The sequence below is a fragment of the Monodon monoceros genome, unplaced genomic scaffold, assembly GCF_005190385.1.
Source record: "Monodon monoceros isolate NGI ecotype Baffin Bay Population unplaced genomic scaffold, NGI_Narwhal_1 Super_Scaffold_20, whole genome shotgun sequence".
NCBI classification, from domain to species: Eukaryota; Metazoa; Chordata; class Mammalia; order Artiodactyla; family Monodontidae; genus Monodon; species Monodon monoceros.
The window spans coordinates 45,814,386-45,837,784 of record NW_021703777.1 but is presented as its reverse complement, the minus strand read 5'-3'; the positions used below and the strand labels follow the sequence as shown (position 1 = coordinate 45,837,784).

At 41.1% G+C, this 23,399-nt stretch overlaps 1 protein-coding gene across 1 annotated transcript in view; it reads right to left on the bottom strand.

The window, feature by feature from the left end:
* Positions 1 to 23,399, bottom strand: part of SCARB2 (scavenger receptor class B member 2) — a 72,594-nt gene that overhangs the window by 26,595 nt on the left and 22,600 nt on the right. Inside the window, exons 3-4 of the mRNA XM_029234692.1 lie at positions 5,835 to 5,979; positions 4,839 to 5,027 (exon numbers count right to left, since the gene is read on the bottom strand). Coding sequence (XP_029090525.1) covers positions 4,839 to 5,027; positions 5,835 to 5,979 — 334 coding nt within the window. The remainder of the gene's footprint in view (positions 1 to 4,838; positions 5,028 to 5,834; positions 5,980 to 23,399) is intronic.

Genomic DNA, 23,399 nt, shown 5'->3' with positions numbered 1-23,399 from the left:
ACCAAATATTCATCAACTGAAGAATGGATAAACAAAGTGTGGTATATCCATACAATGGAATATTACTCAGCCGTAAAAAGGAATGAAGTGCTGATACATGCTACAACATGGATGAATCTTCTAAACATTATACTAAATAAAAGAGGCGAGACACAAAAGATCATATATTATATGATTTCATGTGAATTTCATTCCATTTATAGGGATGTCCAGAATAGGCAAATCCATAGAGATAGAAAGTAGATTTGTGGCTACCAGGAGCTGGTGGGAGGGGGAATGGAAATGACTGCTAACAAGTTGTGTTTTTTGGGGGGGGGGGGGGGCTGATTAAAATGCTCTGGAATTGTAAAGTGCTGGTGGTTGCACACCCTTGTGAATATACTAAAAAACACTGAAGTGTACACTTTTAAATGGTGAATTTTATGTTAAGAGAATTATATCTCAATTAAAAAATAAAAAAGCATAAATCTAGGGCCAGGACCCAATTATACTTGAATAGAAAAAAAGTGGTATTAATATAATCCCATTTTTCAATTAAAGTTTTCTTGAGCTGTATATTCTTTCCAAGTTACACTTCTTAATGGCACAGACAGACACACTGTACATTCTTACAAGTTCTTCATCTGGGATGGAGCTTTGATTTCTGGGAAATAGCATGGGTTACTCTGAAACATTTAAATGCTTAACCACTTAGTTTAGGCCACATCTGAGTTAAATGGAGGACTTCAAGAAGCAACATACATGTATTTATTTTTTAGTATTTTGGTCTGCTTCTTTTCAGTCTTTTTTCTACACAAAATTTGTTTATAGAACCAAGATATATTATATATAACATACACATATAGTATCTGTTATACACAATTTTTATACATATATACAATTGTGTATACATATATACAATTTCTTTACTTATGTGTATAATATATTTCCTGTATTATCGAAAGTTCTTCCTAGGTACAACTTAATGACTCCACAATATTATGTGGAAATAATTTAACCATTTTCTTATTATGAATATTTAGTTTTGAATTGTTTTGCTACTATAAATAATGTATGAATATCTTTATGACTAAAAACTTTTTCCGTGTTTTATTTTCTAAATAGACCACTAAAAGTGAAATTGGCAAATAAAATAACATGAACATTTTTTTTTTTTTTTTTGCGGTACGGGCCTCTCACTGCTGCGGCCTCTCCCGCTGCAGAGCACAGGCTCCGGACGCGCAGGCTCAGCGGCCATGGCTCACGGGCCCAGCCGCTCCGCGGCATGTGGGATCTTCCCAGACCGGGGCACGAAGCCGTGTCCCCTGCATTGGCAGGCGGACTCTCAACCACTGCGCCACCAGGGAAGCCCGACATGAACATTTTTTAAACTTTTGAAACATAGTATCAAGTTGCTCAAGGTCAGCCAGTGGAAACAGCAAGATAAATCAGTTTACATTCCCCAAACGCCTTTTGTTAAACTTTGCTTATTGGATCAACAAAAAAGGGGTTTCTTATCTCTTTTCGCATTTCTGTATTCACACTCTTTTTTCATTCAGTCATTTTCCTTAAAAAAACATTCACACTTTTTGTGAATTCATTTTTCAATTTTTTTGCCTACTTGGGTTCTTCTTTTTGTCACTTAACACTACTTCACCAACTATGTCAATATATCAACATGGTCCACGTACATAATAGTCACGTTGTGTTCCACATATGAAATTTTACATGAGTTTAAGATATGAGAAAGGACTCCTCTTTAAGGGCAACAATATGAACATACGACAATTTAGAAGCAAATTCACATAAAAAAATGCAGAACCACAAAATTTTAAAAATGCTTGTGTTACTTGAAGTTCTCCAATGAACTCAGATGTGGGTTAAGCTAAGTGGTTAAGCATTTAAATATTTCAGAGTATGTCCAAGAGTTCTCCCCAGCTGTTACTGGCCCAAGAGTCAGACACTGAATGTCAATGCTTCCCTGTTACTTGCTAGAACTTTTGTTACTTGAGAACAAGCAGGAATAAATAGGTTTTGTGTTATTGCAGTAGGGTTGTGGGTTGAATACAAGGAACATATTGGAGGTTGAGGTTGAGAAATGTTCTGAGAATAAGACAACATTCATACCACTAGCGTAATACATGCATAATCCATCCTCCCAGTACAATTGGCTGGACTGGCTGACCTCTCAAGGATACTCCCCAGCCACCATCGCTTTAGACATCCAAGAACCCACACTCACTGGGAGGTGCTTGAACGCTCTTATGCCAAGGAAAACAGAGGTACCCTAAAATCAACGGGTAAAGATTTGCTGATTGGCTTTCCAGTATGCAAATAAGAGCACCTGATATCCAGCCACGTCCCTTGTTCTCAGGAGCTCTGTGCCAACACTCTGTCTGTATTACCTCATCCTTCTCACTCACACACCCTGTCCCGCACCATCAATTGTTTGGCTGTTTCATCATTAAAGTCTTTGAAGGAAAAGTGTTCAACGGCCTTAACTAAGGTTTTCTTTTTTCATCACAACGTGTATTGGAGCAGGTGGAACGGGCACACAGGCCTAGGGGATCAGAGGGGAATGTGGCAGACGCCACTGGGATTAAGGAAAGATTTGAGGCCGAGCTCAGATGGGTACAGAGCAGGAGGTGCCAGTGAGGTGCAGAAGCCCGTGGTCTGTCCCGGTCTTGAATGAATGACGGCCCAAGTATGGACCTCTGTGCTGCTGGAGACAGAGTCAGGATTGGCCAAAGCAGATGAAAAACGGAACAAAAAACACCTTTGCCTTTTTACCAACAACACTAGAGACAGTTTATTTGGCTCCCAAATAGAAACATATACCAGTCATTCATATTAATTCAGGGTCTTTATTTTGAGCCGGTCATGGAGGGGAAAAAGAATAATGGTTCCTAAAATGTGTTGCAACTTATAGTTTGCAAAGCACTTTTGTGGACTCTCATTTGGCCATTCTAAGCAAACTTTGAAGTGTAGATACCTTTAGCCTCAAGTTATAAATGATGAAGCTGAGGTTCAGGAAAGTCCCATAGCTATTAAGCGAGAAAGTCAGAATGCAAATCCAGGCCCCCTGAGTCTAAGTCTCATGCTCTTTTCCTGCATGTGGGAAATCTACACCAGGTACTAATCTAACTGAGCAATGCCGGGGCTTTTCACTAACAGGGCCTTGTAGAGCTACAGTGGTGCTTGCAAGGAGAGGCAGAGAGGGAAAAAATATAAAGTAAAACCACACATCCTTGCCACGGGAAAGCAAAAGTGCCAATTTTTAAATCTGTCTGTAAATGTGAGTTACATTTTTAACAGGTATTTAAGGATATTAGTTATATAAGTTTGATGAGGTCAGTGTAAAAACAAAAAGCAAGCTATACAATGAAAGTTATCAGATAAATACTGAGATATTAGGAACAGGATCTACTTGACAGATGGATGGTAGCCACTGGGACCAAAGGGGGCTTAAGGAAACCTTTGTATCTTTCTGCAGGAAGTTTCCCGGAAATTATTTCTAGGAGGGAGTCTAGTCACAGCTTAACAAGAAATCGGTGCTTCCTCTGGTCCAGTGGAAGCTGGCTCCTGTGAGTCGGAAGCTTCTAGGGAACATCTGTTGGGTCTGCTTGCCCAGAGTGAAGGATTTAGGGTTGGTGGGACCCTACTCCTAGGACCACCCTCCTCTTGCAAAGATAATATTTAAAAGTTGTTTACCATTTCGTTTGAACAGTTTTTAAGTTTTATATATCCCTGAACGTAGAGGGGCAGTATTATTACAACTAAGCAACTGAAATGCTAAGAGATTACATGATGAGGGTGAGGTTCTCCAGTGGCTAGACCCAGAGAATAACCACAAATTTAAAGATGGGGAAATTCATCATAATTCCATATCCTGTCCTGAACCTACCTCTCTTCCTGAGTTTAAGTTTGTCATTTAGCAACCTTCCAACTATCCATTTTACTCAAGTTTTTTTTTTTGGGGGGGGGTGGATAGATTTTTAATTGCTTTTCATTTTAATTCATTTGAAGCTCAGGCAGCAATAACATATGCTTTGAATAATAATTACTTGAATACTGATATTTTGGGGTTCAAGCCAAAGTAAATAAAATCTGCCAAAAATGATACAAAATTCCACTTATAAACAAAAGAAATCATAGACGAGGGACACACAGAGTTTCAAATTATTCAGCCTCTTTCACAAATGCCTAAAAATCTAATAAGTAGCTCCCACCCCTAATGGACTATCACATCCCTATTTAGTTTCTTATTTGCCTCTGTCAGACTGATCCATGGGTTTAGTCTCCAAGTCATCAAAACAAGACTCGGCATTGATCACTGAAATTTATGACACTTTGAAAGGCTGCACCCGATTAATGGCACAGCACACTCTATATATTTTTCATAGTGACACTCATTCAAAGTCAGCACTGGTAGCATGTTAAAATTGTGGGATGGGCTTCCCTGGTGGCGCAGTGGTTGAGAGTCCGCCTGCCGATGTAGGGGACACGGGTTCGTGCCCCGGTCCGGGAAGATCCCACATGCCACGGAGCAGCTGGGCCCGTGAGCCATGGCCGCTGGGCCTGCGCGTCCGGAGCCTGTGCTCCGCAATGGGAGAGGCCACAGCAGTGAGAGAGAGGCCCGCGTACCACAAAAAAAAAAAAAAAAAATTGTGGGAGAAGTTTGTTTGTTTGTTTTCCCTACTAAAGCACTTTCTTATTTTTCCCATACTCTACAAGAGATCTAGAATTCCAAGCAACTTTGGTCTTCTCCTAGAAGAAACCCAAAGTGAAGATAAAATCTGGCTTGGAATGCCCTCCTCCTCAGCTGAACAAAGAATCTGTGAAAAGAAAAATGGACTTACCCCATAGAACAGGCCAAAATAGGGAGAGATGTCAGGTTTGAAAATGTTGATGAGGGATAAGATCTCATCTTTGTAGCCCCAGAGCAATTCATCCACCGTGTGGGTCACAAAGAGCTTCTGCTGATACGCCTTCAACAGGGCCTCGATGAACTCGTGGAGAAAGGGTAGCTGGGCCCATTCCATGGCGGTCTGAGGAACACAGGCACATTCAGAGAGCAGTGTCCCCACCCCACTCTCCTACTGCCCCTTCAGCAAAGGGGGCTGCAAACGTAAATGTAAAACGTTGAGATCAAACAGCTGAGAGGTTAACCAAAGAGCTCCTCTCTGGCTGAGTGTGAAGAATAAGACTTCACTTATTGTCCTTTCTCAGTATTACATTTTGTAACTGTCATCTTAGCATCCTCACCCACAACTCTCGAGCTCTCCCAACACCACGGAAGGGGAAAAAACTCTTGCAATATATTGGCATCTTTAGCCACAAGGTGGCACCATCTTCCTCCTGATCCAGGTTAGAGGCTGGGTCCCCATAAACTCTGCCCCACTAGCCAGCTGGGCAGGGCCAGACCTGGGATCTAATACTTTCCAGGTCCTGGGTCCACCGTAAGTGTCCAGCTGCATATGTAGCGGTCACCCAGGAGTTGGAGTGGGAACCTCAGAGGGGATAGAAGAAGTCTCCTGGGCCTCATGTGAACACACAGGAAGAAACTGTGAAAAAAATCCTAAAACTTACATTTTGTCACCATCTGAAAAGACCACATTTGAAAGACCTCAAAAAAAGTCTGAAACGAACTTTAAAGAAGGGGGGAAAATATAAATATATACACACACACACACACATATATATATATAAATATTTTTAAAAAATATATATGTATACACACACACACACACACACACACACACACACATAACTTAATAGCTCCTAAAGGTAAAACCATATTAGCTTTTTCCTTTCTTCTAAAATCCACAATAACGAGATTTAAAATGCCTACTTACCAGCGCAGGAATATTTAATGTTCTAAGTAAGTCAACTTTAGGGTCTCCAACAGATTTATCTCGTTCAAAAACATAGGCCTTGCTGCTCACAGCAGATATTGTTCCGTTATCTCCAAATTGAATATCTTCTTTGTTTCTGAGTTCCCTAAAAGAAGAGGATTTCGTTTGAAAATAGGCGACACTTTACTAAGTAATACTTTTCCTTTCTTTCAGCATCAAAGTTGTTTTCAATATAACATTCCCAATACAACCCATATTGGGGGAGACTGCAGATACTGACCCCCTAAACACTGGAGATTTAAGCTATAATGTGAAAAGGAAATGAGGCCCCGGAGAGAGGAAAAAAGTGTTGTTTTGGGCTTCCCTGGTGGCGCAGTGGTTGAGAGTCCGCCTGCCGATGCAGGGGACGCGGGCTCGTGCCCCGGTCCGGGAAGATCCCACGTGCCGCGGAGCGGCTGGGCCCGTGAGCCATGGCCGCTGAGCCTGCGCGTCCGGAGCCTGTGCTCCGCAACGGGAGAGGCCACAACAGTGAGAGGCCCGCGTAAGGCAAAAAAAAAAAAAAAAAGTGTTGTTTTCATTCTTTCCCCTCATAATTTGGGAAATGCAATGGTCAAGGGTCACCTTAACTAGGGAATCAAAGCCAGTGAACTCTCTCCTGGGTTATAGTTTGGTCCCGAAATATTTTCAAATTTTTCAGTTCATAAATTCAGTTTCAATTTCAATGTGTTTAACAATGTCTTTTTTTTTTTTTTTTTTTTTGCGGTATGCGGGCCTCTCACTGTTGTGGCCTCTCTCGTTGCGGAGCACAGGCTCCGGACGCGCAGGCTCAGCGGCCATGGCTCATGGGCCCAGCCGCTCCGCGGCATGTGGGATCTTCCCAGACCGGGGCACGAACCCGCGTCCCCTGCATCGGCAGGCAGACTCCCAACCACTGCGCCACCAGGGAAGCCCTAACAATGTCTTTTTATTTCTAAGTTGAATTCAATTAAAAATCCATTTAACAAAACGAATGCCTAAGGTTTAGTAAATTAGAGGAGTTCACTCCTGGTTTTGATATCCATTTCAGCTTGGTGCCTGTGAGTGCCCCCAAATGAGGTATTAGCAAAGTTGGTAGGAGGTGTCTGGTGCCAGGCCTGAGACTAGGGTGAGGGAAGTGATGCACCTGCCTTGGGTACAAAATGTAAGAGGTGCCCAAACACTCAAAACAAATAATACTTTAATGCAATTTTAAAAGATCAAAATTAATGCTAAAAATTCATGATGAACAAAATATCAAAATTTTATATAAAAACAGGACTGATGTTTTGACAGTCAAATGTCTCATGCCAGTCCTGAGCCTGCCTGGTCCATAGTAGATGGTCACTAAATTGCCATGTCTATTCCTTCTCTGCTGCTTACCTGTTCTTCTTCCTGTTTCATCAAGGGCTGTGTTGTCTCACCTGGTAGCCCTGTGTCTCCTGAACCCTTGAACTGTAGCTAATTGGAACTGAGATGTGTTGTAAGGGTAAAATACACAGCAGATTTCAAAACCAGTACCAAAAAAAAAAGAATGTAAAATATCTCAACTTTTTTATATTGATTACATGTTGAAATGATACTATTTATTTTTTAAATTGAAGCATAGTTGCTCTACAATATTATATAAGTTATAGGTGTACAGTACAACACAGTGATTCACACTTTTTAAAGGTTATACTCCACTTATAGTTATTATAAAATATTGGCTATATTCCCCGTGTTGTACAATATATCCCCATAGCTTATTTTATACCTAACAGTTTGTACCTCTTACTCCCTGACCCCTCCCCCCTTCCCTCTCCCTGCTGGTAACCACTAGCTTGTTCTCTATATCCGTGAATCCTTTTTGTTATATTCACTAGTTTGTTGTAGTTTTTAGATTCCACAGATGAGTGATATCATACAGTATTTGTCTTTCTCTGACTTATCTCACTTAGCATAATGCTCTCCAAGTCCATCCACGCTGCTGTAAATGACAAAATATTGTTCTTTTTTATGGCTGAGTAGTATTCCATTGTGTGTGTGTGTGTACCATATCTTCTTTATCCATTCAGAAATGATACTATTTTAGACGGAATGAGTAAACAAAAATATATTATTAAAACTAATTGCATCTGTTTCTTTTTATTTTTTTTTAATGTGGCTACTAGGAAAACCTGGAATGACATATGCGATTCACATTATATTTCGACTGAACAGAGCTAATTTAGACAAAGGTACGAAGGCATTAGGCAGTGGGGCTACCACCTCCCTCCGGAGGTCTTTCCCAACCACAGCCACACGTGGGGTTTCTCATCCCTGAACACCCATGGAGCCTGGCACTCAGTTATAAAATGCTTAGCGACGTCATTTAGATTGTGAAGAAATTAGCTTGAAGCCTCAGGTAGATTGCAAGTAAGCTTAAGAAACTTGTATGCCTCAAAACTTTTCTAGATTTTAAAATAAAAATAGACAAGCAAACAATAAACGAATGCATACCTATACGTAAAAGCAGTTGAGTCTTCGTTCTTCTCTAGTACTTAGCACCAAGCTACACACAGTAATATAAATATCTGAGACTTGTACAGCTCTTCCAAGGGTTTGACCACACTACGCCATCTGATATCATTTAATCTTTCTAACAAGCCTGTGGCACACACGGAGCAAGTGTTTTCGTCCAACTTTTACAGATGGGGACTCAGGGCAGTGGAAGAGTCAGAGCCTAAGCTCAAGTCTTCTAATTCTCGCCTAGTACTCTCTCCTCTGAATCAGATGGTCTCTCCTAGTAGGTGCTTACTGTCTGTAGGATGAAACCAATGAGTGCCTCTAGCAATTGCCAAATCTAAATAAGTATGAGAGAAAAAAAGTCCACGCCCTTCCAGTTTGCGAGGAATACGTACAAATACTTGTTAAAAGCCTTGTGCAGTTTGCAGTTCGGGGTGTTTGCACTGGACGTTTGCTTGTTAGATACTCACTCCCCTTTCTGCTGGTCAGAGCCCTCATTTTCTTTCCTCTCCTGCACTGGGCAGTGGTGTGGTACCCAATTCCTTTTCCTTGGCCCCGGAATCCTGAGCACAGAGCCTCAGGATGGAAAACACAGTAGACAGACGTTTTCTCCCAGGACGCACAGATGACCCATGGGCTCCTGTGACTTGGGTCTACAAAGCTTCCCCGGCCCCTGCCCCTTTCTTCTTTACAGGTTTCCTTGGGATCTGTAACCCACTTTATAGCCTTCCAAAACATTGCTCTTTTTACTTAAATTAGAGGTTTCTCTTGCTTGCAACCAAAAACCCTCTCATAGAGAAATCATAACCCATGAAGAAACAGAGATTCAGCTAACGTAACTTTCCCAGGACTAACCAAGAAGTGTCAGACCCGGGTTTAGACTCTTGGTAGCCTGACTTCATGTCCAAGGTCTTCCTTGAGTCTACACCTAAGTGAATGCAAAGGGATTTGTTAGAAGCTGGAGGAAAAAAAGAAATTTCAAAGGCAAATCCCTGTCTGAGCCAAGGCAGGTGCCTGCAGAGAGGGCCCCGCCCCCTCTCTAGTCCCAGAGCCGCCCTCCAGGGAAGGGGAAAGGACAGACTTCTCCAGGAGAAGCTGTGTATAATCGGGGCCCAGGATCCCAGCTTGGCCCTGCTGACCACCAGGGAACTAGAAGTAGAAAAAGCGACCCCAGGGTGAACGCCAGTTTCCTTGCACTCACAGAAAGCTGGGCCCGGTAGTCAAGAGCTGGGATTCATCACAGATTCAGAAGCCAGGGACCAACACTGCCAAGTTTTCTAACTGATGACGAAAATCGATGACCTTCCCAAGACTTTTTGTTGTTTTCACTGAGCCTTAGGTCATACACCTAGAGGCCCGAGTAATTCCAAGTCTAGAGCCTGCTTCGTTTATGTCTATGTATGTTTACTGACTTTGAAGATGACTTTTAAAATGTTTTCTTTACTGCTTACCCTGTAAGAACCTGATGTTTTCTAAAGGGAAATTGCACATGGATGTTCCCATCGCTTTCTGCCTCGTAACTTGACTTGGTTCCTCAATAAACTTCAAAAAGTCAAAGCCAAGGGTTCCCGAACCGCAAAAACATTTCATTCCCTTGGCAGGCACAAAGGGTTCATGTCAGGTCACTCAGAGCTAACCAGGAGACTTCCCTCAGTCACCAGCCGTCCTCGGGCATGGCCGACACACAGCCTTTGCTGAGCCATCTAACTGAAGGGAGACAGTGCCACAGGGCTGTCAGGAGTGGCCTCCAGCTCTGCAGAGGCCATGAAAACCGAGGGGAGGGATGGCAAGGGACCTCCGTCTCAAAACAACATGTGACAGTCAGAGGAAACCCAAAAGGCTTCCCCTTCCAAGCACTCCTGTCACGCTGGTGACCCTAGGGAGGTCACAGAAAAAGGAGAGGGAGTTTAGTAACAAGAGCAACAAGTCTCGTTACCCAAATCTCCCGATAGCTGATCAACCATAGTCAGCTAGAGGCAGGGCGCTGTCCTGGTGAACAGCAGACTGAGAGCAAGAAGTGATGGATTAGTGCTTTACTGTATCGGAGAAGACCAAAGAAGCTTCCAGAAACAGAAACCAAATTAAAAAAACAAAAAGGCAAAGCAAAATCGCAGGCCTAGACAATTAATTAAGGAACCATACTTGAAAGTGCCTGGTATAGTCCCTGGTACCTAGTAGATACTAATTAATCCTACTGATTGATGTCAAATGCCCCAGGACATCACAGGCGCAGAATACAGTTTACTATTTGTTAATCACAATGATAGCCCTAGTCACTAAGAAAAGGTTGATTATGCCCCATGAACTGTTTAATGTGGCAGGAAAATACATAATTGATTTTACAGATATTTCATTTAAAACCTTTTTTTAAAAGAAGTTCTTACTTTTTAAAACAAAAAAGAATTTTTAATCTCCTGAATGTTTAGGCAAAATCTCACCATCACAGAAGGCAAAAAATACGCCTGAGATAAGGAAACCAAAAGGAATAATTTTAATCAATTGGAAAACTAACATCTCTGCAATATCTAATTCCTCAGAGGTGTTGGATAAATTAGATACATTCAATACCACCATATAATCCAATGTCCCAAGTCATTTCTGTTCTCCATTCACCCAGTGCTCTCTGTTGAGGATTCCTATAAGAAGTGACTGAACACACTGGGTAGAGTCTGGGTTGAGATCTGATTGTCAGGCTTGCATTCAATCCTGGCTTCATCCGTTACTAACTTCTGTGCCTCAGTTTCCTCATCTGTAAAATGGAAATAACAGCATCCCTTCCTTGTAGGGTTGTTGTGAGAATTAAAGCCACATAAGCTTGTCATCCAGTTAGAACACTACCTGGCACATACTAAGTGCTTTAGGAAACATTAACTACTAGTATCATGTAGGAGGGGGCTTGTGCTAAGTTCTTGAGATGGAGAGATGTTAAGACCTGGGTCCTGTCCTCAGCAGAGCAGAGCAGGCTGCCGTTTAAAGGGCTACCTCACATGTAGAAAGAGCTCTGAAGCTGACCCCAAGGTGCTAGGTCGGGGGCAGGGGGGGGTGGGCAACTGGAATGGGTGTCCTGAGGGAACACTGGGCAGGAGCACACTTGGTTCCAGAAGGAGTAGGCTTCCCGGGAGTGGGAGGGTGGAGGGGCTCCCAGACAGAGGCAGAGGGAGAGCAAGGCAGGCAGCATCGCACGACAGCAAAGGATGTGTTTCCTAAGTGGAGGGTGAGAAAACTGTGGTGGGGCAGAGGATGACGCACTGCAGAGGCGGTTTAGAAAAAGCAGCCAGGACTTCCCTGGTGGCGCAGTGCCTGCCAATGCAGGGGGCACGGGTTCGAGCCCTGGTCTGGGACGATCCCACATGCCGCGGAGCAGGTAGGCCCGTGTGCCGCAGCTCCTGGGCCTGCACTCTGCAGCCCGTGAGCCACAACTGCTGAGCCCACGCGCCACAACTACTGAGCCTGTGCTCCGCAGCAGGGGAGGCCGCCGCGGTGAGAGGTCCGCACACCGCAGCGAAGAGTAGCCCCCGCTCGCCGCAGCTAGAGAGGGCCCGCGCGCAGCAATGAAGACCCAACACAGCCAAAAATAGATAAATAAATAAATAAAAAGCTTCTTCCAACTTTGTGTATGTTAAAAAAAAAAAAAAAGAGCAGCCTGCAGCTCGGGGCATGGCAGGGAAGTGAAGTGCAGTCAGAGGGGATGGGACGACCCAGAAGAGAGGGCAGAGCAGGAAAGCCGGCCAAAGGCGGAGTCTGAACAGCAGGCTGCTGAACTTTCTATCACCACTGCCTTGTCAACTAGGAGAAAGACTGAAAGCCCAGAGTCCAGAACAGGACTCGGAGAAAAAGCACTGGGTAGGGGGTGGGCGGTGGCCCATGTTTGTTGGCGATGTATAAGAAACAGCTTCACTGCTGAAGATGGAAATGGTTCCCCGTTCTCCAAGTGTTACCCTGACCCTGCTGGCTCACCCAGGACTCCACATGCATTTAAAATCCACCTGGTCGCCACCTTTTTGTACAGGATAAGAAGCAGATCTTTTTCTATTTTTCTCACTTTTGATTTTTAAAAAAACTGATTTATCTAAAGCTATTTCTGTTTCTATTTTGAGAAAAACGGTCCTATCAGAGTAGAGTGAGTCAGGTTTAGAAAAAGAGATAAGCATCCTCTTACAATAATGGAAACAGAAACCATGGCATTTAAATTTTTTTCTACCATCTCTTTGGTATTTAAAAAAAATATATATATATATATATATATATAGCTTGGCTCAGAGTTGAGTAAAGGACCAAAGGAATAACAGTACAGCATTTGAAACCTTAAACTAAATTCCTATCTTGGCTAAATTGTAAGGAGACAATTAGATCCATAAGAAATTAAATGTGAAAAAAAGAGAACTACAAGAAAATAGACTTGAATATCAAACCTTTGAAGGAAGTGGGACTTTTTAAACTCGGAAATGATAGAAAAGTTCATTACAGAATAGATTTGGTTACATATAAATTTTAAAATTAAAAATGCAAACAAGGGCCTCCCTGGTGGCGCAGTGGTTGAGAGTCCGCCTGCCGTTGCAGGGGACACGGGTTCGTGCCCCGGTCTGGGAAGATACCACATGCCGCGGAGCGGCTAGGCCCGTGAGCCATGGCCGTTGAGCCTGCGCGTCCGGAGCCTGTGCTCCGCAACGGGAGAGGCCACAACAGTGAGAGGCCTGTGTACCGCAAAAAAAAAAAAAAAAAAAAAAATGCAAACAATAGAGAAACAGTTGCCACAATTGTGACACAGGGTTAACGTCGTTATTATATAAAAAGCTTATGGAGTGGCATGAACACACCGGAACCCAGACAGGCAAACTGGCAAAGGACAAGAACTAAGAATGTGGAAACACAATCGGTTGGCAAACATGAGGAGAACATTCAATCCATGCGGTAATCAAAGGATGGAACGAGAACTGATAGACATATCCAAGAAGAAGGGAGTGGTTAAGTATAGTAATATATTTCCTCTATCTCTTGAATATTATCATCAAGAAAATATATTTGTATAATGACTAACACATACATGGGAAAATACCTCTGATGTAATATTAAGTGAGTAGAATATACACGTATGTACATGAACATGCATAAGTATATACAGTATAACCATGTAAAAGTAAGACACAACCATGTGAAAATGACTGAGAATCTATCCATTAGCACTGGTTATCTTTGAGACAGTGAAACCATGGAGGGTAGCAGTAGTTTTTTTATTTTACTTTCCTGTACTTTCAACTTTATCTTTGCTGCTTATATATATTACATTTATAATATAAAATATATTTTACTCTTTTAAAGGTAATGCTATATATGATATTGTACATGTTGATTACTTTATAATCCAGTATTACTTAACGGTCAGTGAATAATAATTAAAAAACACTTATGAAATATTTGTCTCTCACATCTTTTTCCTTACTATCAAAGCAGTAATAAGACCTTATAAAAGAAATTAACAATCCAAACAGCAAAACTAAGAAAGTCAAGGACAAGATGTTTAATGGGATATTGTAAATTCAGCAAATACATGTTAGAAACATGAAAGTTAGTTGATAGAGCCCTTGGACAAATTAATTTTTTAAAAAATTCTTGAAATGCTAAATAGTAGGCAAAATAGAAAAAGAAACCGGACAAAATGAAAAATCTCAAAAACGTTGCAGAAGCCATTGGATACACAATTTTAGGCCAGTAGGTCACTAAGCAACAGGATCGTGAGGCAAATCAGCTTTGTGTCAACAGACCTGTTCCAGGGCTGCTCCATCCACAGCTTAATAAAAATGTAAATAACGCACTACATTCCTTAAACCAGACTGACTGGCTTTTTATCTACATGTGGAACTTCCGCCATCTTTTTCCAAAAACACTAATATTCTGAACTCATGAATACGTGAAAGTCATGGGGAATGTGCCACTGTAAATTGTGTGTCCAATCAATCAGGCCCTGCACTGCCCAGCGTGGCCTCCCCATCTCAGAGACTCCCACCCCAGGCCAGTCCACACTGACCAATGGGGGGCCGCATGCCCTCGCCTTCTTTGCACACACACAGCTGACTCAGTCTGGACGGAACCCGTGGGACTATCAAATACTGGGGCAGAGCTACTGGAATGTTCTGTCTTTCCCATGTAGCTAAACAATAGCATAATTAAGTCATAAGTGACAGAGATCAGATCCACCAAATGATTACAAAAGACCCATTAGAGGGGCTGTAGGTCTCCCTAAAAAGCCAGGTTTTCCTACAAATCCCAGTTCACAGCCCACTCAACCCTACTAGGAACACTTAGCAGTTTGGAATGCACATGTGAGTAGCCGTTCCTAAACAAAGTCACTCATTTTCAGGACCCTATTCCCCTTTCCTGAACCTGTCCTTGGGTCCTGGGTTTCCCTGACTCAGTCCTGGGGTTCCAGCTGAGCCACTTGTGTCCTGTGGATTTAAACCACGGCTGAGGATGTTTCATTCGCTTATTCTATAGATATTCACTGGACACTGGATATTCAGAGATGAAAGGATTTGGTTCTTTCCTTTCACTTTATCACATACCAGGCAGAGTGCATTCAAAGTCAGGGAAAATCTAGGGGAGAACAGAGAGAGGTGGTGGAGTTCCTTCTTGACTGAGGGAACGGCATGCTTACTGACAGGGTAGGGTGTCTAGGGCTGTAAAATTAATTGGAGTTTGGTTAGAACCGTGCTGTCCACTATGGTAGCCACTAGCCACACGAGGCTATTACACACTTGAACAGTGGTTAGTCCTAAATTCAATGTGCTATAATGTAAAATACACATGGATTTCAAAGACTTCCTATGAAAAAAAGAATGCAAAGTGCCTTGTTAATAATTCTGAATATTGATTACATGTTTAAATGATACATTTTAAGTAGTTTGGAGGTAAATGAAATATTCAAATTAATTTCTCCTGTTTCTTTTTACTTTTTTTTTAATGTGACTCCTAGAAAATTTTAAATTACATATGTGGCTCATGTAAAGAAAAAAAAAATGTTGCCTGCAATTAGAGTTCCACAAGGATCAAGCCATCAGCCACTGCAGTAGCCCACCAGCAGTGAGCCTGAGGGGAATTCAGGATGGAGAAAAACAGGAAGCATTCTGTGCTTTGGATATCAGCCCCTACATAGTCAAGGTTCATATCTAAGGAAATATTTCAATGACCCTAGATTCTTGCATCTTCCCATACATAGAAAACAACTTAAATCATTAACTTGAAATGTCTATTCTTTGTGATTAGCAGTAACTTTTTGATGTTCAACTATGCATTTCTTTCCAGCAAAAAAGTTCACATATATCCTGGCCCCTCCCTTACCTCTTTGGGACAGTTTCTCAGAGCTATCTGAAAGGCTGTCTCCTGGGCTATAGGCCTCAGTAAGACTAAACTCAACTCACAGCTCTTATGTTGTGCCTTTTTTTTTTTTGGCAGCCATGAAGACCCAGAGCAGACTTCTCTCCTTCGCCTGAATTCTACAAGGATCCAGAGCCTTGACACCAGCAGGGCCCCTTGTGCCAGTCTGCCTCCTCAATGAGTCCAAACAAATTTAAGTGAGTCTCTCTTGGTACCGGATCTCCCACTCTTAGCTGAAGATCCTGAGTTTATTCAGAGGTTGTTAAACTCTTCACTATGAGGGGAAGGTTATCCTTGAACTTAGGTTCCAGAAGAGGTGCCTATATTTGCTCAACTGAAAGACACTGAGGTTACCCTCAGGTGATAAACACTGGGATGAGTTTGCTCAGCTGAAAGACCCTAAGGAGGCTTGGACTAGGTGATTAAGTAGGAAGCTGACCTGACATCCTTCCTCAATTTGGCTACCTTAACAGACTCTGTCGGGATAAAAGTGAAGATATCACATGAAAGCTTTGCTCAGAGGAAGAGGGACAAGGGTCCTCCCAGTCAGTTATGGCTTTCTCAGGCAACTAAGACATTTATGGGAGTGATGGAAGCAGAGTCCCATAAGGAAACCCACTCATTAGTTTAAAACGTGCTTGTCTGGGGACCACGTATGAGAGTTGGCCACTCACTGATCCCAGCACCAATGGTTGTTTTAGAAGAGACATGTAGAAGAGCAGAAGTGACTCTAGGGTAACATCTAGAGGGGTTAAGCTCACAAGCAGCACATTGCCCATCACACAATTTCATTAGTAAATTTTATTCCTGACAAATTCAACTTTAAAATAGGAAACAGTTTCTCAAACAGAGAAATGAGGGGTATCAGAAAGCCAACCTCCAACTAACAACTAAAACCCAGCCAGGTTTAGGATGTACAGAATTTATACTTGCAAGTACTTAAGTGAGAACTAAGGAAATCTCACCCTAAAAATGGCTGAGATGGGGCTCTTTTTGACATTCCAAAACTGGTTTTTGCATACCCAGTTAAAGAAAGCCAGCTTGATAAAATATCTTTTCAGATTTCTGACCTTAAAGGAACAAAAGCCCTCTTAGGACTTAGGAGGAACTTGCATTTCTCTCCCTATGCCTTTGAGATGTAAATGTTCTACCTGATCGTCTTAGGCATTTTGTTCTGTGTTTTGAGAGCACACTGTCCGCCATCAGGAAAGTACACATACGATGTACATTTGACAGCCCATCAAATAGACTGGGATTCCAAACAGTCTTTTTGTCTGGCTGTGCCAGCTCTCAGGAAAATTTGTCATAAGGGGTCCCAGTTCATAAGGGACCTTTGTCTTCTCAACCTTCGTTGCGTCCACCTGTACAACAAAGGCCTTTATTTTCTTAGACTATTTTTTTTTGCAGTACGCGGGCCTCTCACTGTTGTGGCCTCTCTCGTTGCGGAGCACAAGACGCGCAGGCTCAGTGGCCATGGCTCAGGGTTCCCAGCCACTCCGCAGCATGTGGGATCTTCCCAGACCAGGGCACGAACCCGCATCCCCTGCATCGGCAGGCGGACTCTCAACCACTGCGCCACCAGGGAAGCCCTCTTAGACTACTTTTTGGAGTAAATTTTCTGGATCTTCTGAAGGCTGCATCCTTTGCACTCTCTTGTTGCGGGTGCCTATTGCAACTTACTGGTTATCACTATTAAGATACTACTCATCAATGGCCAGACAATGGATCTTTTAAATTGAAGAAACTTCTAAATTGGTAAATTTTTAGAGAGCTCTCATTATAAATAGCTGTTTTATTGGTACCTATGAAAAGAGCAAATTAAAAGGTAGATACAGAGGTTTATTAACAACTTCTGAATAAACTATGGGAATTCTTAAGATTCTAACCTTAAGAATTCCCACAGTTTAAAATAAAATAAAACAAGACGATTTGGGAAGCCTTATTTGTAGTCTTGGCTTTCCCTTGATGGGTCTTAGGATACTAATAAAAACATTAGGTTAATTAACGTTAATCCGGTTGATTAACAAGGGAATAGGAAATGTTGAGGGGGAAGTCAAGAGACTGCTTCCCAACAAGGTGGAAATTTTAAAGGGACTGGTCCCAGCAGGATAGAAATCTTTAGATGGTGATTTAAAAATGCGATAAATAAAATGGACATTGATGAGATTAAAACAAAGGCTTCAGGGAATTCCCTGGTGGTCCAGTGGTTGGGACTCTGTGCTTTCACTGCCGAGGGCCCAGGTTCAATCCCTGGTCAGGGAACTAAGATCCCGCAAGTCGCACAGTGCGGCCAAAAAACAAAATAAAACAAACAAAAAAAACAAAGGCTTTGATACAACATTACCTAAAGTTGAATGGGCCAAAGAGACCCCCTATTGGTACCCCCAACATTAAAGGGCCGCAAACAAGTCTGGTTTATTTAGCCCAGTAAAAAAAAAAATTTTTTTTAAGGCTGGAATAAAATTATACTAAGATACCTAACCAGCAATTGCTTGAGGCAACAGTTAGGCTAATTAATCAAGTTAAAGACTGACAAAAGGGCCTGGGTCACTTGGCTAAAGTTAAAGGTATAAGAGTTGATAGAATTGAGATAAAATTTTATTTTTTTAAAATTGGCGTATTTGGGGCTTTCCTGGTAGCGCAGTGGATAAGAATCTGCCTGCTAATGCAGGGGACACGCGTTCAATCCCTGGTCTGGGAAGATCCCACATGCTGCAGAGCAACTAAGCCTGTGCGCCACAACTGCTGAGCCTGCACTCTAAAGCCCGCGAGCCACAACTACTAAGCCCGTGTGCCACAACTACTGAAGCCCGTGTGCCCTGAGCCCATGCTCCACAACAAGAGAAGTCACCGCAATGAGAAGCCCACGCACCGCAACGAAGAGTAGTCCCCGCTTGCCACAACTAGAGAAAGCTCACACACAGCAACAAAGACCCAACACAGGCAAAAATAAATTAAAAAAAAAATTGGCATATTTGAATGGGCTTTCTGTGAGATGGTTACATCTCTTTTGCCTGATTATACTGTGGGACAGACATTATGTCTCACTGGGGAATGCTTCTCCTGCCTGGTATTATAATACAGAGCATATAAATCTGCCCCTAAGGCAGTATTAATTAAACATACTAAAGGAAACAGAGTTACCTGAGTCCGCACAATATGAAACAAAAACTGGGGGCTAATATTCAGGGCCTAAAAAAGCAATAGTGGAGATTTTTTTTGCCCCTAGGGTAAATTGGTCTGGGTTTGACTTGTGCACTCAGAAAGAGGGCCTTTGTTGAATGCCTTGTGCAAACTTTTGAAGGCATGATAAAATGAACCCTAAAGTTCTAGAACATAGACCTCCTAATTTCCAGTTTAGCTGGAAATCTTCTCATTGATATAAAAAAGCAAATTAAAGAAAATGTAGTTGCATAAATCAATCATTTGATATCATTTAGGCAGACCAGTTCTTTGGGGAATTGAAAGCAACTGTCTTTGTAAAAAGGCTAAGTCATCTAAGCAAATAAATTTAACTTACACCAACTGTTATTTATAAACTAGTAAGTTTATATTGTAATACCTGATTCACGACTAAGTTATAAAATGAAGTTATGAGATCTCTGGTTATGTCTGTTATATGTCTGTGTGTACATTATAGATATGTCTCTACCTCCAGACAGTATCATCAATATTAATTTATAAAGGAGCCCTATTTAACTGACTTACAGGAGGCACTTAGAAATTAAATATTTTTGAATGTAATAGAAACTAACCCAAATGAATTTCAAGTTCATGTGATCTGGGAAATGTTCAGTATTAAATTAATATTTGGTTTAAAGTTTAAGTTTGTTGGTTTAATTAATACAGACATGTCTTACTTTTATTGAACCTAGTCAAATATGTTCATATTATTTCTGTTTTAAAATTTATCAGCAAGAAAAATAGCTTGGAATGATGGCTGACTTGGTCTAATGTCTCCTGAAATTTTCATGGGCAATCTAAATATAATTGTTGGAAACAAATGAGTTAAATAGATATAAATGGGATAAGAGCCATTTAGTGTACTGTTTAAGAATTATTATGTTTTATGGTATGTCTACTTAAAAATAGTTTCTCCAGATTTTTGGTAACTTGAAACTTTAGAGTTTTGCTAAGTTAAGTTAAATAATGGAAATGTACTAAATATCTAGATCATTCCCAAATAAAGATACTGAAAAACTGATTACTAAAAATAGGCTTCCTTTTATAGAGAAATTAAAGATATTTAGCACCATTAATAAATGTTTTGTGTCACATTGAAAATTTTTCCATAAAAGGGCATGTTTTTATTTATTTTTATTTTTTAATAATTATTTTTTAAAGATCTTAATTTTTAAAATTTATTTATTTTTGGCTGCGTTGGGTCTTCGTTGCTGCATGCAGGCTTTCTCTAGTTGCAGCAAGCGGGGGCTACTCTTCGCTGCGGTGGGGGGCTTCTCAATGTGGTGGCTTCTCTTGTTGCAGAGCATAGGCTCTAGGTGCGCAGGCTTCAGGAGTTGTGGTGCGTGGGTTCAGTAGTTGTGGCTAGTGGGCTCTAGAGCACAGGCTCAGTAGTTGTGGTGCATGGGCTTAGTTGCTCTGCGGCATGTGGGATCTTCCCAGACCAGGGCTCGAACCCATGTCCCCTGTATTGGCAGGCAGATTCTTAACCACTATGCCACCAGGGGAGCCCCAAGGGCACGTTTTTAAAAATCATAAATGGTATTTATAAGTTTGCCAATCTACAGAATGCTAACATAAAAGTGCATAATTGCTTACTTCTTAGTTTTCACTAGAAATTAAGGTTTTAAAAATTTTTAATTTTTATTGAAGTATAGTTGACTTAAATATTGTGTCAGTTTCAGATGTACAGCAAAGTGATTCAGCTATATATAGATATAGATATATATGTATATATATCTATATATACATATTGATATATATTCTTTTTCAGATTTCTTCAGATTCTTATCCTCTATAGGTTCTTTTTCAGATTGTTTTCCAGACTCTTATCCTTTATAGGTGTGTATAAATCTTATACACACTTATAAGGTGTGTATAAGTCTTATCCTTTATAGGTATATAAATTCTTTCTAGGTGTGTGTGTGTATATATAATATATGTGTGTATATATATACTCTTTTTCAGATTTTTATCCTTTATAGGTTATTACAAGATATTGACTATAATTCCCTGTGCTATACAGTTATGATTCTAATTATTCCTTAAAATGTTGTATTGTCACAGAAATAACCAAGTTGCTTTGTCAACTACACTGTAATCAAATCTTTAACCATGCCATTTTAAGTCTTTTGTTATTTATAGAGTCATTGTTTTACTCTGATGCTTTTACAAAAATGAAAATCTTCAAGAAAATTCATAAAAAGGATTTTTTGACAAATACAGGTTTCTGATGACTTTTAGATCACACCACTGAACTGGGTAAGAAATTATAAAACTCTAATAGAAAACCTGATGCGTTTATCAAGATCAACAAGAATTATACGGAACTGAATGAACTGAAAAATATGATTTATAATCTTATGATTTTTTTCTGAAATATACTGGCTTTTAATCTTTGTGTTCCAGAAAACCTTTCCTCTTATGCTAACTATGATATGTGGCAAGTTGATGAAGTATACCTCTGCAAATGAAGATGAAACATTTATCTTTTTCTCTCTACCTAATCTCTCCAGAATTTGGCTTCTCTAACTGGCTCCCCTCTGGACTTAATGGCTTATTGAGATCCAGATTACAACTAGTTATACTAATCATTGTTTTAATTTGTTCTCTCTTTGTTGTTTTCAAACTATTTATACTTTTTGTCTCTCTGCTATACTTTCTTATTAATGTTACTCGTTATTTTACTTATATTCTATTTTATAAGATTGTTGTATCCTGCATTACCTGATGTGTAACCAGGCCTCCAACAAAATTAATGATGGCTAAATATCTTGAGGCAATTGATCACACATATATATATGATCACATATGTATCACATATATACAGATAAAGTTAATTGTAATGGTGCAACTTTAAATATGGGAAGAAACAACAAGGGGAAAACATTTCCTGGATCATAATAGAGTAGTAAAACAGAAGATCCAGAGGATTTTAGGTTGTTTAGGTTAATAGGGCCTAAGCCAGATATAGCATATGAATGGCCTATCACTAAGATCCTTGCCTGACCTAGGAATAAGCATTCCTAGGGCTGTGGGACAAATTGGTCACGAAATGCTTCCCAAGCCTTGGTCAAATTTATGACCAACGTGGGGCACTGTAAACAACAAAAAAATGTTGCTTGCCCTTTTAGTTCTATAGGATCAAGCCATTAGCTCTTGCAGTTGCCTACCAAAACTGAGCCTGAGGGGAATTCAGGATGGAGAAAAACAGGAAGCATTTTGTGCTTTGGATACCAGCCCCTAGATAATTAAGGTACATACCTAAGGAAATATTTCAATGACCTCAGATTCTTGCATCTTCTCATACATAGAAAAGCACTAAAATCATTAACTTGAGATATCTGTTTTTGTGATTAGAAGTAATCTTTTTATGTTTTGACTACGTTTCTTTTTCCTGCAAAAAAATTCATATATATTCTGACTCCTTCCTTACCTCTTTTCTTTTTTTTTGCTGCACCTAGTGGCATGTGATCTTAGTTCCCTGACCAGGGATCCAACCCGTGTCCCCTGCATTGGAAGTGTGGAGTCTTAGCCACTGGACTGCCAGGGAAGTTCCCCTTCTTTACCTCTTTAGAACAGTTTCTCAGAGCTGAGAGGCTGTCTCTTAGGCTATAGTCCTCCGTAAGACACAGAATAAACTCAACTCACAGCTCTTATGTTGCACGTTTTTGTGTGTGTGTGTGTGGTACGCGGGCCTCTCACTGCTGTGGCCTCTCCCGCCGCGGAGCTCAGGCTCCGGACGCGCAGGCTCAGCGGCCATGGCTCACGGGCCCAGCCGCTCCGCGGCATGTGGGATCTTCCCGGACCGGGGCACAAACCCGCGTCCCCTGCATCGGCAGGCGGACTCCCAATCACTGCGCCACCAGGGAAGCCCTGTTTTTTTTTTTTTTAAGTTGAAACTCATATTAAATTTCTATTGGACAGTTCTGATTATAGCATAGAATTAGCTCTGGTTAGAGAATAAAATTCTAGGTTGAGAGTGCCAAAAAATTAAATTAAAATCAAACAAAGAGGCTATATATACAGAAGAAGCTGGGGTGCTCAGGCCTTGAACATCACACAGGGAGAGTCACTAGGACCCTGAGCAGAGAAGGAAAGGAAACGTCAGCTGTGTGCTTTGGAAAATCACTGTGGCAGTGAAATGGGAGAGACCAGGGCAGGGTGAAAACCGGAGGCAGGAAAACTCATGGAGCAAAAATGAAATATCAGTGAGTGACCAATCTGCCTTCCAACCTACAGGATCTGCTCTTGGGATTCTTACCTTCGCTGTGCCTTGGGCCCTGTGGCAGCCTGGTAGATCCTTTCTCAGATAAATGTCTTTACATACAGAAAATAAAATATCCAGGATTACAAAGGAAACCAATGACTGAAATACAGGTGTCACTGTAAAAATCTGTGATATGGCAATATGTGTGTTTCTTTACTGACATTTTAAATAAAACGTAGCAGCAGGTCTAACAGCTACTGTAATTTTTTTTTTTTTTTTTTGCCTGCGTTGGGTCTTCGTTG